The sequence below is a fragment of the Musa acuminata genome, chromosome BXJ1-2 (genome assembly GCF_036884655.1).
Source record: "Musa acuminata AAA Group cultivar baxijiao chromosome BXJ1-2, Cavendish_Baxijiao_AAA, whole genome shotgun sequence".
Lineage (NCBI taxonomy): Eukaryota > Viridiplantae > Streptophyta > Magnoliopsida > Zingiberales > Musaceae > Musa > Musa acuminata.
The window spans coordinates 25475257-25490484 of record NC_088328.1 but is presented as its reverse complement, the minus strand read 5'-3'; the positions used below and the strand labels follow the sequence as shown (position 1 = coordinate 25490484).

Below are 15228 nucleotides of genomic sequence, written 5' to 3'. Positions count from 1 at the left end.
TATCTCCTTAGGGCGTACTAATCCCACTCAGATCGCGGTTAATATGAGCTCTTCGTTAAGTCCGCTGTTGCTCTATGTGACGGCACCACTGCACGCGAGGATTGGAGAGTGGTGATATATCAACGTTGATGGACTTTATTACTGCCTTTGGGACATATACTTCATGGTGACGAATGTAGCCTAACTGGGGAGCTTCATTTTTTGAAGGAGATGTTTCTGCGAAACAGGAATCAGAAACAAATATCCTGCACAGTACCACCAAATGTGAGAGGAGTGGGTGCAATCCCTGTGAACTCGACATCATATGCTGTAAATAGTTTTCAGCACAGTATTCATATCCTATACAGGAAAGACAAGTACTTCCTCTACTTGAACTCGTTCATTCTGAACCTGATCAAACAATACCTGAATCTAATCTAAATGGGTGGAGCAACCGTGATGCTTGCCTACCCTTAGCACCGAGATACTACTGTCATGGAGAGAGATGGTCCCCGCAGAAAATGGAATGTTCAGCCTTGTCAGGATACTATCCTGCAATGTTCTCTTTGTCGCTCGGTTGCACACTATTCCTGGTTCATATGGACCTTAATATGACACGACAGTCCCCAAGCATTATAAGCAGCACCAGAAACGAATTAGTACCTCCATCGGAGTGCCGATTAGGCCCGGCAGAGACAACGACTTGAGCCTCGCCATTGTTTGTGACCACCAACACTTTTCATTATTGCTCTTTGCTCTAAGCGTCATGGAGCACAAACCTGTCCCCTATATGCACAGAGAAGACCCGGAGTTGACCACTGAGAGACCCCTCACCCAGAACAATCCTTCCACCGTAATGTCCAAAACATCCTCGCACTAATACTAATTGACGTGCGTGCGTAGCTTCCTCAAGTAGAATCGATCTACGTGGGAAAAAACATGATTGAGGAAGGGTTGTTTGGGCATGCAATGGATCCTCGTGAGGCACGTTTGCGTCTTTCACAGCTTGAGAGGATAGAATTAGGGGCCCTTACAGTACTCCCACTTCAGTAGACAAGGCCGAGGTGTAATGGTGGGAGGAGCTCCGCTTCACACATTACTGTGCCTATAAAACAGCCCTTCCTCCTACAGCATCGACCATCTTCTGGGGTCTCTCTCACCAATAGAAACTGTTGCCTTTACTGTATCGTACGCATCTCACTGTTTCTGCTGCCATCTGCTCAGCCATGCTGCCCAGAAGCCGAACGCTTCCGGCGAGGATCCATGAGAGTGTTGTAAGTTGCAGGGCTGCTACTTGAATTGCGCTGTAGTTGCTTAGCTTCTCGTCGTAGGATCTTGTGGTTGTTTGCAAGCTTGCCAATGATGGTATTTGTTCATGAAGAACGATGGGAGCCGCAACGAAAGGGCGTATCTTCAAGTGGAAACACAGCCCAAGATACAGGAGGACACTGAAAGCTTGAATCCACAGGTGGCTCATTCCAAGTGCTTTGACGACGATGGACGCCTTAAACGAACAGGTAAAGCTTCTGATAACTCATTCCTTGCTCTTGTAAGTTCTAATTCTTTTGTTCTCAGGACCAAGCTTATGTGTGCTGCAACAGAGCAACACAAACAATACTGCACTTGAAGAACAAATATGGTAAAAAGGAAAAGGAATAATCATACATTTTTAATGAAATATTCAAACTATCTTTTATATATATATATATATATATATATATATATATATATATATATATATATATATATATATAACTGATTCAAGAATATACATGTGTTTAGCTTATAATATATATATACACACACACACACATCTGAGTTGTAGAAATTAAGCTCAATACTATCCATAAAGTAGCTTATCTATAAAACAAATGTGCTATAGATAGGTTCTTGTGATAGAGACGGCTAAGGATGATGGAACAACAGCAAAGTTGCAAAAGGTGGAGTGGGGATGAGAGATAGTGGTGATAGAAAGGCAGTGGTCTTTTATAGTGCATATAATAAAGTGGTCTTTTATAGCTGCTGGCTCTTTGACTGAGATCAATAAAACAAGCTAAACATAGCTGTAGTTTATAACTAACATGGTTACAACTCAAGCATTGAATACATTTGTTAAGATATATTATATTTGTATTATCTAAACTTGGACAATTGCTTAAGGAATGTCATTGACAGTGAACCTCCTGTTTGAAGGTAATGAGTAAGCTTCACAAGTAATGGCTACAAAACTCTCAAGGAACAGAATCCAGTGATTGAATTATGATAATTACTATCAATCCGCAAGTCATTTTGTGTTGTCTAATCCTCAAATTGTGTTCAACCAGGCACTGTGTGGACTGCAACTTCACACATAATCACTGCAGTGATAGGCTCGGGAGTGCTCTCACTCGCATGGGCTATAGCGCAGTTAGGTTGGATCGCCGGACCAATTGTCATGATCCTCTTCGCCTTCGTCATCTACTACACCTCAAACCTCTTGTCCGACTGCTACCGTTCCGGTGATCCTGTCACCGGCCGGAGAAACTACACGTACACGGATGCTGTGAGATCCAACTTAGGTAAGACAAACACTGCATTGTTGTTAATCCACCAATGAACTGTCATATCAGTTCCATGAATAATTGGATGATGATGTGCCGTTTACAGGTGGAGCAAAGGTAAAGATTTGTGGAGCAATCCAGTATGTAAATCTCTTTGGTGTGGCCATCGGATACACTATTGCAGCTTCCATCAGTATGATGTAAGTTTCAGCAAGTCTGTTCTTACAGAACAAGTCTTATTTTCTTCTTGAACCATGGTCTTCTTCGAATCACAATTGTGGTGTGTTTTGATTGAAGGGCTATAAAGAGATCCAATTGCTTTCATGCAAGTGGAGGAAAGGACCCATGTCATATGTCAAGCAACATGTACATGATCATCTTTGGGATCACAGAGATTGTGTTCTCCCAGATCCCAGATTTTGATCAGGTTTGGTGGCTTTCCATTGTGGCCGCTGTCATGTCCTTCACCTACTCTACTGTTGGGCTCGGCTTAGGCGTTGCTAAAACTGCAGGTAACTCTGAAAACTCCATTTACAGAACATTCAAATTCACATGTAATATGCACTCGTGAAACCACTGAAGCCAACTGGCCGTAGGTCAGTGTGTTTAGGTTTTACTGGAGTAGGGTTTTCTTCCTTTACAGAGAAAGAACAGCATTATCTGCTTTGAGCACTGTAAACAATTCGACATCATGCATAAGTGGCAGCTGCTAACCCTGCCCTTTAAAGTGCCATATGCCAAACAACCACTCTCTCTTTACGAGAAAGTTGCAGAGAACTCACGGTGATGGATGTTCAGCTTATCCCGAGAGAAAAGGTGCTCATTTGCTCCAGGCAAGTGTCATGACGATATGCATACAGCCCAATGACGTGTGACAGCAAAATGAATGATCTTGTGGTCCTCCCCTTTCTTGGTGCATACATACCTTTCTGAGCACTAAGAAACAACTGTAGATTAACGTAGACAGCCACGACCTTGGTGCGTACCCTGCACTGGTAGATACATACCAGTGTACGAATGCATACGTATGTGTGTGTATATATATATATATATATATATATATATATATATATATATATATATATATATATATATATATATATATTCATGTGATGATCTACGAGATCTGGCATTTGTCGTAGGTTACTGCAACTCATGTTACTTATGTATGCCTTAGAGAATGGGAGCTTCCGGGGCAGCCTTATGGGCATCAGTATTGGGACGGTGACCAAAGCAGGCACAGTGACTGCAACCCAAAAGATATGGAGGAACCTGCAAGCTCTCGGGGACATTGCCTTCGCCTACTCTTACTCCATCATCCTGATCGAGATCCAGGTTTCTTCTCTCGCGCCATTTGATCCGTACATGTAGTCAGAGGGGATCGGTTTGTAGAGACTCCCATATTTCGTTTCTCTACATGTAGGATACGATCAAGTCTCCTCCGGCGGAGAACAAGACGATGAGAAAAGCCACCCTGCTGAGCATCGTCGTCACCACCGTCTTCTATATGCTCTGTGGGTGCATGGGGTATGCAGCATTCGGAGACGATGCCCCGGGCAACCTGCTCACGGGCTTTGGATTCTACAACCCCTATTGGCTTCTCGATATCGCAAACCTCGCCATCGTTGTCCATCTTGTTGGAGCTTATCAGGTATTGCACCCCAAATAGTAGTCCATCTTGTTGGAGCTTATCAGGTATCGTCGTCCATCTTCGTACTGAATGCTTCCCGTCATGATCATGATTTGGCGGGACCAATTCCTTTCATTGGAACTTTATGCTTTAAAGAAATAATCGAAGTCAAAAGCTTACATGCATCCCACCAAATATTCCTGTAAATATACTGCACCATAATTTCTCATGGTAATTATTCATATAAATCAACGCGTAGTGCAGCTGGAAGATTAGCGTTGAATGATGATCATGGGTGCAACAGGTGTTCTGCCAACCGCTGTTCGCCTTCGTGGAGAAGTGGAGCGCGAAGCGGTGGCCCAAGAGCGAGCTGATCACCCACGAGTACGAGGCCCGGATCCCTTGTACTGGCACCACGTACAAGCTCAACCTGTTCCGGCTGGTGTGGAGGACGGCCTTCGTGGTGCTCACCACCGTCATCTCCATGCTCATGCCCTTCTTCAACGACGTCGTCGGCATCCTCGGCGCTTTCGGCTTCTGGCCCCTCACCGTCTACTTCCCGGTGGAGATGTACATCGCGCAGAAGAAGATACGGCCGTGGTCGAGCCGGTGGGTCGGCCTGCAGCTGCTCAGCTTCACGTGCCTCGTCGTCTCCCTCGCCGCCGCCTGTGGCTCGATGGCCGGCGTCGTCCTCGACCTTAAGTCCTACCGGCCCTTCGAGTCCACCTACTGATGAAGACCGCGGACGAACGATGCATGCTTAGTTTACGTTGGTCGTTTTAGTGTGATCCCTGTGCTAAATAAAGATCTTAGTACTTAATGTTATGTATCAGGAGCTTAATTAAGCATGAAGGAGGTGATGCATTTACACTTATGATGAATATGGTCAATGATAAGACCATTTAGTCCAAATCAAGGAGTATGAGAAAGCTCTTAAGTTTGTCGAATTAGGTTTACTCATCCTCAAGCACCATCTTTTTTGTTACACTTATAGTGAGCAAATTAGGATGTTGGACCTCATAAATAGAATTAGCATTCAATAATTCATTGACCGTTTCTATAATGATTGATTATCGAATTGATCAATGAGTCAAGTCGATGATGAGGCGATGTTACCATATTTGATTAATCTTGGGTATATCTCTTGGGGACTAGACGCTGCAAAGATCAGTCAAAGAGCTTGGTCTTCTGATCTTCAACTAGGGAAGCGCCTATTTTGATGGTTTGATCGAGACAAATTAGATTTAGAGTATCTTTAATTAGGGGCTTCCCTACTCCTGGATGTGTCAATCGTTGACCCGAAGCCTCCTTCAGATCTCCAGTTGCTTAACTAATAGAGGTGCTTTTTTTTTTTATATAGTGATATAGATGTTAAGTAACATTGTTGTGATTCTCGAGGATCATTCTTGAGCTTATGTCTCCTTCATTAGTTTGCAATTTTAGGATCATGTAGTATGTTGATGCCATGTCATTAAATCAACTCAAGATAAATCGTCTAATGATGGTGTTTTAGGTAGAGGGAACATCCAACACAATAATTTTAAATTTGAAAGTCTTTTATCAGGTGCTAAACCTAAATATGACATATAGGTCTATCATATCGAGGAGAGAGATTGAATCACTCACTTGCAACATAATCCTTGTATAATTGGTAGTACTTGGATTTGTCTTTTTGAAAAATAAAAAATCATGTTGTGGTGTAATCAAATCAAATATTTAAGATTGAGATTTAAATTTTGTTTTCCTTACTTGTCATTATAATCTTAATCTATTTTATTATTTGTTAATATAAATTAAAAAATAACTATTAAGCATTCTAAATAAGATGAGATCATATTTGTTAGTATATTAAATAGTAATAATCTATATTAAATAAAAATAAAAATAAAAATATATTTTCTTTAATGGAGGCTCACTGTAATACCCTTGATTAGTCCCACATCGAAAAGTAAATAAGATTAAGATTGACTTATAAGGGTCTGATGAGTGTATTATTATTAACTTTAGCTTATACATTTTGATTAGTGATTTAAACCAAACAAAGTTGATAGGCTGAGTCTTGATATGCCGAGCTCTAAGAAACCCCTTTTCTATTATTTGAAGCACCTTGATATGTGAAGTGTCGAGAAAAGTGAAATACTTTCTCATGAGCACTTGAACATCGGAGAGGACTTTTTGGTTCGAGACATATGGGCAACGACAAAGAGGGTTGATCCTTCTTGGTCAACTTATTCTTTTTCATCTTTCTCTTTTTTGTTATAAGGGATCTGACAACAATATATTTATTTACCTTATGTAACCATTCTTTGGATATAGTCGATAACTTCATGATGACTGACCATGATAAATGTAAGGGATATAAGTTGTTGATAAAGGCTTAGATGAGGATCAAATGATAGGCTTCAAACACCATCTTGGCTTCATTGTTGAACTTGGAAGGTAGTCAGATGGAAATTCCTTTTCCCCTCGACAAACAACTAACATGAGGTTATTATCTTCTTCGACAAGTTGTAGTTGACGAAATTCGAACTCCCACTAACTAACCGGAGGAACTGATAAAGTTGGAAGTAAGGCAAGAGTATCGATCTCTTGTATTCTCATTGAGAGGTGTGGGCAAGGACCAATACATAAGGGCATCAGTTATCACACATATTATCATCTATGCAACAGACAAAGGGACTTGCCATCTTGCATGTTGCAAGTTCGGTGATTGAGCAATGCTTGCTTTCAACTATTTACCTACTTTGATACATTGGCATGGACTTTGTTAGAATTATCTAAATGGTCGATAAAAATTTTAATAGAAGGACATGCCATCTTGTCATAGTGTAAGTTCGATTATTAAGTAAGGCTTGCTTTTAGTTGTCTACCTACTTTTGTATTAGTCATTGACCTAGTTAGAATTATCTAAGTTACAAGACACCCAAACAACATCAACTTGAAAGGGTTAGCCTAAATTTCAATCTCGTTCGATTCCTAAGGACCTCTTAAAGAAAAAAATAGTTAGTTTAATAGGTGAACAATGGGCAAAATATCGTTATTGTCTGAAAAGCACACAGAACAAATAGTTGAAAGTAACAAGAACTTAATTATCCTTTAAAAGAGTCATAATTTCAAATAATAGTCAAGGTTATCAGAGAATATGACAAAGTCTCACAAGTGTACAAAGGTATCATTTTATGGCCTCTAAGTTGTCGAGACTCTCTAACTACTATACCAAAGTCCCATTTGGTCTAATGCCATCTATAAGGTTCATGGGTAATGAGATAGGTAACGTTTTGTCTACCATCCCATAACACCAAAATCCTATGATGGCACAGGTGAAAATTGATTATTTTAGCCAATTTCAACCTCGGATTGCTGTTGATGAATGGAATGATATGTAGACTATTCATAACAAAAAATGTCATATCATTCATCATGAAAGTATATATTATGAGTGATAGATATGCATCTACCATGTCTTGGATCTCATTTATGAACTGAGCAATGAAGTCTGCGAGTATTTCTTCTTCTCCTTGCTTGAGTCCAATGAGTGTTACCACTAAAGGACACAAGCAAATATTTTTTAGGAAGTGAAGTTCGAACTCCCTCATAAGCTAAGCAAAAGAACTAATAAAAAGTGGCTTTATGCATACATATCATTCTCATGTTGGGCCTCTTAGTGTAATTAGGAATGTGCAATACATCAAGGCATTCAAAGTATCGTACAACGATAATATTTGGGCGTGAAAAGCTGTAATGTGCTCCTTCATTTCATTGAACGCCTCCATCGATGGGAGATGAAAGTTCACTGAAATCAATTCCTGTTGGATTTTCTAGGTGAACGACAATCGATCCAAGGTGGAGTTGACCAATACTTCCTCCTTTGAATATTGGAGTTATCGTCACTTTTTCTCCAAACGTCGATCGATCTATTACAATTGGATCTGCAAGGAATCCTCCGTCAAGTCCATTAATTAGGCCTCAGATTCAAGCAGGGCAAAGTGGTGGCACATGTCAACTGAATTTCGTGGTCCGGGATCAAAATACCCCCTAGACTAATGATTCGACAAGTCTCGAACACTCTTGGGATGTCAGCACTATGTTGGGTCGAGAAATCTCGACGAGTACCGATGGTTGTTAAGCCAAGGATCGTTGTTGAGTTGGTGGCACCGCATGTTGGGTTAACTAGGGCAAAAGCAAAGAGACAACCTATATCATGCCTATTAGTGTTTGCACTTGCTGAGTGAGGTTTAAAAACACATCGACAGGGACAAGTGACTCAAGGTTGTTCTTAGGGGTGAGAGACTCGATTCATTGAATAGACGCTAGTATTGTATCGATGTCTACGTCGAGATGGATACACTCATTTGCAGAAAGAGTAACTATTATCCCCCTTGAGTGAAAGTAATGTGTGTCGAAAGCAAAACCTCCTCACTCGAGCATTTATTGAGAGGGTCGACAAACTGGTGTTCCTACAATATCGGGTTCTCTTTCTAGCATAAAAAAATATTATGAGAAGATACCATTGATGTCTTGGTCAACCCAACATTCTCTGGACTCTTATGCGAGGGGTTGTTTGATGTGCCTCCGAGATGAAAATACCAAGTTTCTAAAGTGCCACCTACATGAAGATCAAGGTCGGGAAATGTTTCTCAATCCGATCATTTTGATACCTAAGTTCGTAACCCAAGATAGGTGAGTGTGAACAAGAGTGGTCAAAAAATGATCCCCCCGTCTTATATTGAAAATGAGATTTTATACCTAATCAATATTTCGTAAAATATTTTATATGAAGATAATCTCTAACAACCTCCCCTTCGCCTTTTACCCACGTAGGTGAGGGCGACGACCTACAACAATTGCCCACTTTGAACCCTTATTCAAGTGGATAGACAGATGAAGAGTAACTTTCATCTTCTCCTTCCAGCTTAAAAATCATAAATAGATCAAAATCATAAATAGATCACGTGTTGAATGACGATTAACTTATAATGTTCTTCTTATCGACAACTAGATCTAGGATATTGACAATCACAATCGAAATATAAATTAAATATTTTAATTAATTTTTTTTTCCACAAACGATCTTTTAACTATTGACTATAAAAGAGTCCCTACGTAGGTGACAGTCTCTTTTTTTTTTTTTCGAGATTTCATTAATGCATCTCCGTATTAATATCTCAATCCATATCAGAGACTTGGGCATCAAAGTTCCTAGCAGAAACCTTCTCAATGGCGACTTTTTCTTTTTTCTTGCAGAACCAAGTGCCGAAGCCAAAGTTGATCCAAAGTTCCCGACAACCTTTCTGTTGGACGGTTCTCGGAGTGTACCTACCAAGAGTTAGGAACTTGCCCAAGTCGCGACAACCTTTCTGTTGGACGGTTCTCGGAGTGTACCTACCAAGAGTTAGGAACTTGCCCAAGTCGAGACATCTTCAACGCTGAGACTGACAACCGACCATTTGGTTGACAGGAATCAAACATGGTGTCTCCTCTAGCACCCCGCTGCATGTTCTTAGCATATTGACCAAGTCGGGTTAGGCTTGGATGGAATGTTTGATCGTATCTGTTTACCAGCGTCACATAGTACAAACTTGAGCTCCAAAGGGAAATGCAGACCATCTTCAGTTCAGCACGAGAACTAACAGCAACCAGTTTATCACAGCATCAGCTTCGGGAGAAAGAAAAAGACAGAGAAATACTTGAATATTTTACGACCCATCTTAATCTCTTTTTATATCAGAATATGTGTCGATATCTCAATGCTAGAAAAGAACCAAGTCATGTTCATCTCACGAAGGTCTAGGAGACGAATAAAAAAAGGTACGGACGGCTCTCAGATGAGGCTTGCTATAAATCCTCTCTTACCATTGTCGAACAAGCAGCCTTCACAAATCATTTATTTATCACCATCCTTTTCTGGAGAATCTTCCTTTCGCTTCTGCTGGGTCTGAAATATAAAGAAAGTAGCATCAGATCAGAGTCACACAAAGAACCTTGAAGTTGACAACATAAACACAAGTATCCTAACTTAACCAGATCAGCAGGAAAAATTGGTCATGCAAAACAAATTAATCAATGCATCATTTACTAATCAACAGATTCCCAAGGTTCCGTTAACTTAGGGTTTGATTTATTAGGGCAAATAATTTTGACCCATCTAACCCACTTTAACCATAACACGTTCAGAAGTAATTATGGTACTACTTACAAACTTCAATGGCTGCTTGATGAAAGAAAAAGAAAAGCAAGAAGCAGCAGCTTAGTAACGAGCAAAATTAACATGACGAATTGCAAAATAGATAAATACTAACAAGCAACTTATTCACTCAGAGATAATGGGCACAGAATTGTATCAAATAACATAGATACAACCTCTCAACCTACATATAATTAATGTTTTCTGTAGACTTCTAGAAGAGTTCCATGGTTCAAAAGCATACCTCTGATTGGTCTTGTAAAGATGCCAGGAAATCTTTGAGCGAAGGATCATTAGGGTCAACTCCAGGAAGCTGCAGGAACAAGTTATTTATCATATAGTAGGAATAACTATGACAAAGATCAATACTTGCTGAAAAATGAATATTACCGAATTTAGCACGGATGAAACAAATGATTGGTCCTCGAGAACTTTGCTCATCCCAGAATGGGTTGACGAGTCTCCTTCACTTTCCTGAACAGACATTTTAAGGGCTGCATGCGATAGGATAAAGATTTGTAAGTCCGCAAAGCAATTATTAAAGAAGTGAATAAAACTGTGAACGCATTTGATGGTGTCCTAGTCTCTAAAGGATATTGCAAAGTAATGCAACCAAAGAAGTTGAAGTTGTGAAACTAGAAGCATAATACCAAAGGGGATCAGATATATTTTTGTACAGAGGGGTACACGTTGAGGTTAGCTTAACAGTGGAACCCCCCCTTCCCTGATCATTGTTCATTTCCTTTCTCTCTTTTGTTCTAAGCTTCATAGGAGATCAGGTCAGACTTAAAGATGGATCACATACACAACAATGTTACAAAATTCACCAAATATGCATACTCTTTTAGGGGTAATAGTTTATATCTTTCGGAAACTATATTCCTAACTGTCATATAGTGCAGATTATGAGATCCAACATGTAGAGCAGATCATATAGAATATGAAGTGTCATATATACACAGCCATTTGGCAGTGGTGATAGGCAGAAAATATTCTGTAGCAAACACAAGATAGATACATAATTTTTCTATGCTAACTGAAAGGTTACAGAAACTGGAAAACTAACCATATGCCAGTTCAGGATCTTCTGCTGTAGCATCTGACATGTCAGCATCAATCATATCCACGCTACTGGACTTAGCACCATCCATGGACATTGCAAGAGCTTGCTCTAGCAATGCAGCCTCAACATCCTGTTAACATCTCAAGAGCATTCAAGCAGAATTAGATTATTTTCTATGTAATCTCAAGATATGAGCCATGACAAAGATGTGAAAAAGAAGAGTTTAAGATATGCAGAAAATTCACCATATACGAAAATATTTTGTTCGATAGACTCCATTCATTGTAAAGTCAAAATCCATATCAAACCCATTCAACGAAACAGAAAGTAAAATTTACAAACAAATATAAGGCTACTGCAGCCAACTAAATTTAAGCTATATATTATCAAATTTACAGTCCTTGTCATCTTCTTGTCATAAGTTTGGCTGCACCATTTGGTAATGAGAAGGTAAATGCTGAGAGTAAATTTTATCATTTCTCTTACACTAGCCTGCAGGTTGCCAAGAATTCCATACATCTTTTATGAGTCATGACTACTGCAAGATTAACATGTTAAAGAAAAAAATTGCCACAAAAAACATTAACAGTTTATCATCAAATCAACACTCAAATTACATCATTCCCTCCAACCTTCTAAACCTTCTAATAGCTGAAGTGGTGATAAAGAATGGTATCAAATCAAGCATGATAAGCTTGTGTTGACAACTTAAAGAGTGGTATTAAAGAGAACAGACCGTTAAATTTTGCCTTTTATCATCTGCAATGACAGCTGAAGTGTTGACTGCTTCACTCATAGTTGTGTCATGGGAACTTGAAGCCTGCTCCCCTCCCTTTTCCTCTTTTGAAGCCTCCTCAGCAGCCTTTTTGGCAGCAGCTTCTTGTCTTGCTCTTTCCTCTTCCATGGAGATCCTCAATGCTAGGGCCAATTCAGGATCTAGGTTAGGATCTACACCAAAATCAAATCCAGATACGCCACCAGCTGAAGCTGCAGCTGCTGCAGCAGCAAAACCACTGCCTCCTTCACCATCTCCAGAAAAGATTGGTGTGCTGCAGACAAATGTATAAGCTAAGTTGCTGATAAATGAAAGATCAAAGAGGGCTGTAATTACTAATTAGCTTTCAAGATAATCACCAATACCTGATAAGTACATCAGAAAGAGCATTTGGACCAGGTGAAACATGAACTATGTGACTATTGTCATTATTGTTTACAGCAGCTACAAGGGTCTCCAGCTTTTCAGCTTTTCCATCATCAGATTCTCCAAAATCAACAACATCCAAAGCAACACTATTCTTTTTCAATTTCCTCCCAATTGCCTCCAATGTCTTCTTTTCATATGTAATTGGACTTGATATATTCAAAAGGGAGCATTAATAAATTTGTGGACTAGTATAAGTATCAAAGGGGTGGAAGAAATAAAACAGAATGATCTCGAGGGTACCTTCCAGCAAAAACTATAATCCTTTGTTTCTGCTTCTTATTTTGGCGGTGCTTAAGAGCCAACTGTGCAACCTGAATTCCCGCAGTCAGGTTCATCTCACAACCAAAATCCAAACCTAGATAAAGAAATCAATATATAATGAAACTTTTCAAGATTTCATAAAGAATACTGAGCATATGACTATCAACCAGAGGGCTTAGAAATTCTCTCACATGAGGAAGAAAATTTTCAACAATACAAATCAATTTTCCTTAATATCAATTCTGCTATGCATGTTTATAGTACAAATCTAAAATTAGATTTAGAAACATAAGGAACATCCTGAGTCAGTTCCATGAACCAACTATATGGAACAAACCAGAAATATTCAACAAATTGATACTATTACTCAAGTTAAACAAATATAAACGAGAGGTTAAAAAGATCTACTATCGACTTGGAACTTTCACTTTTATATCATGGAAATCAACCTCCTCAAGCTGAACTTCTTTATTTTGTTCAGTATCTACTTCATCCAAATCAGATACGAAGTTCAGATTTTTCCCACCTTTGTTTGTAGCATAATTACCCCAGGTCCTTATCTAACATGTTGGGCTTCCTCTACGAGGCCTTGAATTATAAATGCCTTGAACAAAACAATCACTCATCATTGTTTATCTTCTCAGCAATACTTCAAGTTGGGAGAGTCACACATATAAGCCAAGATAAGGAAGCTTAAACACATTACTAAGAACCATAGCTGCCAGAAATAGAAAAGAAAAACTTAGTAAATATACTCCTTTCCGTTTTGGCAGAAAAAATTGGTGTCATGCATGGCACATGCTTCAAAATTAAAGGAATATATCACGGCCAAAAGTGATTACGAATGATTTTAGAAGACATGAAGGCATTAGAACAATGTGAATCAGCAAGGGTTAGGTTGCACTATAAGCGCAGCGAAAGCACGGTGATGAAAAAACGTACAAACCAATTACGGGGATAAGAAAGATCTGGCAGTGGAAAACCCTACCATGCAGGCAAGCCAGTATCTTTCCAAGATCGCTCGTGGGTGTCACCAACACACGGACCCCTTTGCCCGCCATCGTCAACACGCCCACCGTGTTCTCCGGATTCGACTGTCCAAACAATCATTCCGAGCTCCCAGGTCACACCACAACCAATCAGAAACAAAAAAGAAGATGCATTTAACCCCTAATCCCCAAAAAGCCCAGAATCAAACCCTCAATTCAAGAATCAATTTTCCACGCGGGAGCACCTGAGTTTTAGCTCCGCATATGAGATTGATGGCGTCGGCTTGGGCTTGGAATCGGCTGGGCGAGTAATCCCCATTCCGCATCCACTCGGAGTTGTCGATGCAGATCATGGTGGCCTGCAAGAACCGAACAACAAAATTGTTAGCGAAAACCCTACACGTTCAAAGAAATCTCGCAACTAGAAGCAGAAAAGAAGAGATCAAGCAGATCGGCCTGACCTCGAGAACCATGGCGCTGCGATGCGATGCAGTGCGAGATGGCAATGGGAGCAGAAATTTGGAAGCCACAGAGGGGTGCTTAGATGGAGAACTCTGTTGCTTGCTTGGGAGTTTAACCTGTCGATGGAGGCCAATACGTGGGCTAAGGCCCAACGCATGATAGTATCCATGTGTTTTAATTTGATTTTTTACTTATTTTTATATTTCTATCATGTAGTATCTTATTTTTAATTATTTGTATAATTACCGAATAATATTTGAATAAAATATTTTATCTCCGATTAAACCCATCAAGATTAGTAAACCCATCTGATTTATGGGGCAAATTAGTTATTTCCAAACCCGAAAACCCCCATTATGTAATAAACTTCTCTCGAACGTTCCAAAGTAAATGGGCCGTAATGGGTGGGCCGTCGTTTAGCCTGGCCCGCATAGTCTAAGTGAACTCCAACTCCATCAGCACATTATTTCTCTGAAGCCCCAACAAGAAAGTAATCGACACGAATATTAGCAAATTCCACTACCAATCTACAGATCTGCCATTCAGCTTGTCGATTTTAATATGGCTAATCATTCAATTACTCATTCTTCTATCCACACCCAACCTAGACGTGTGTAATCGAAAGAACTGTAGCTCGCTTGCCATCGCTAGTCACATCTCATCAAGCGCCATCATTAGTTAATTAGCAATGAACGTGTGATTGGCATCGCACCATAGCGAATCAAAGGCACACTACCGCGTACTGTGTCACATCAACTTTAAACATCACTCGCGCATGCATATGTGTTTGATCCCTCGAGTCGCCATGTTCGACGTGGGCTCGTCATGGATACGGTGTAAAGCTGCCGGGATGACAGGAGATTCCATTTCGTCGATTCCTGCCCACCGTGCGCCATGCAGCATCGTCCTCGTATGA

General features: G+C 40.0%; 2 protein-coding genes across 2 annotated transcripts; one reads left to right on the top strand and one right to left on the bottom strand.

The window, feature by feature from the left end:
* Positions 1-1079: 1079 nt before the first annotated feature.
* LOC135604906 (amino acid permease 4-like) lies at positions 1080-5061 on the top strand. The gene is made up of 8 exons (XM_065094556.1): positions 1080-1253; positions 1361-1496; positions 2304-2537; positions 2626-2719; positions 2817-3031; positions 3697-3854; positions 3943-4170; positions 4454-5061. Exons 1-8 carry the CDS (start codon positions 1206-1208, stop codon positions 4880-4882), a joined length of 1542 nt encoding a protein of 513 aa, XP_064950628.1. The 5' UTR covers positions 1080-1205; the 3' UTR covers positions 4883-5061.
* Positions 5062-9833: 4772 nt separating this feature from the next.
* On the bottom strand, positions 9834-14435 carry LOC135604891 (26S proteasome non-ATPase regulatory subunit 4 homolog). Its single transcript, XM_065094545.1, has 10 exons — positions 14312-14435; positions 14096-14209; positions 13850-13955; positions 12841-12955; positions 12537-12746; positions 12133-12445; positions 11400-11526; positions 10724-10827; positions 10578-10646; positions 9834-10084 (listed from the first exon to the last, which is right to left on the bottom strand). Exons 1-10 carry the CDS (start codon positions 14321-14323, stop codon positions 10034-10036), a joined length of 1221 nt encoding a protein of 406 aa, XP_064950617.1. The 5' UTR covers positions 14324-14435; the 3' UTR covers positions 9834-10033.
* Positions 14436-15228: the final 793 nt, after the last annotated feature.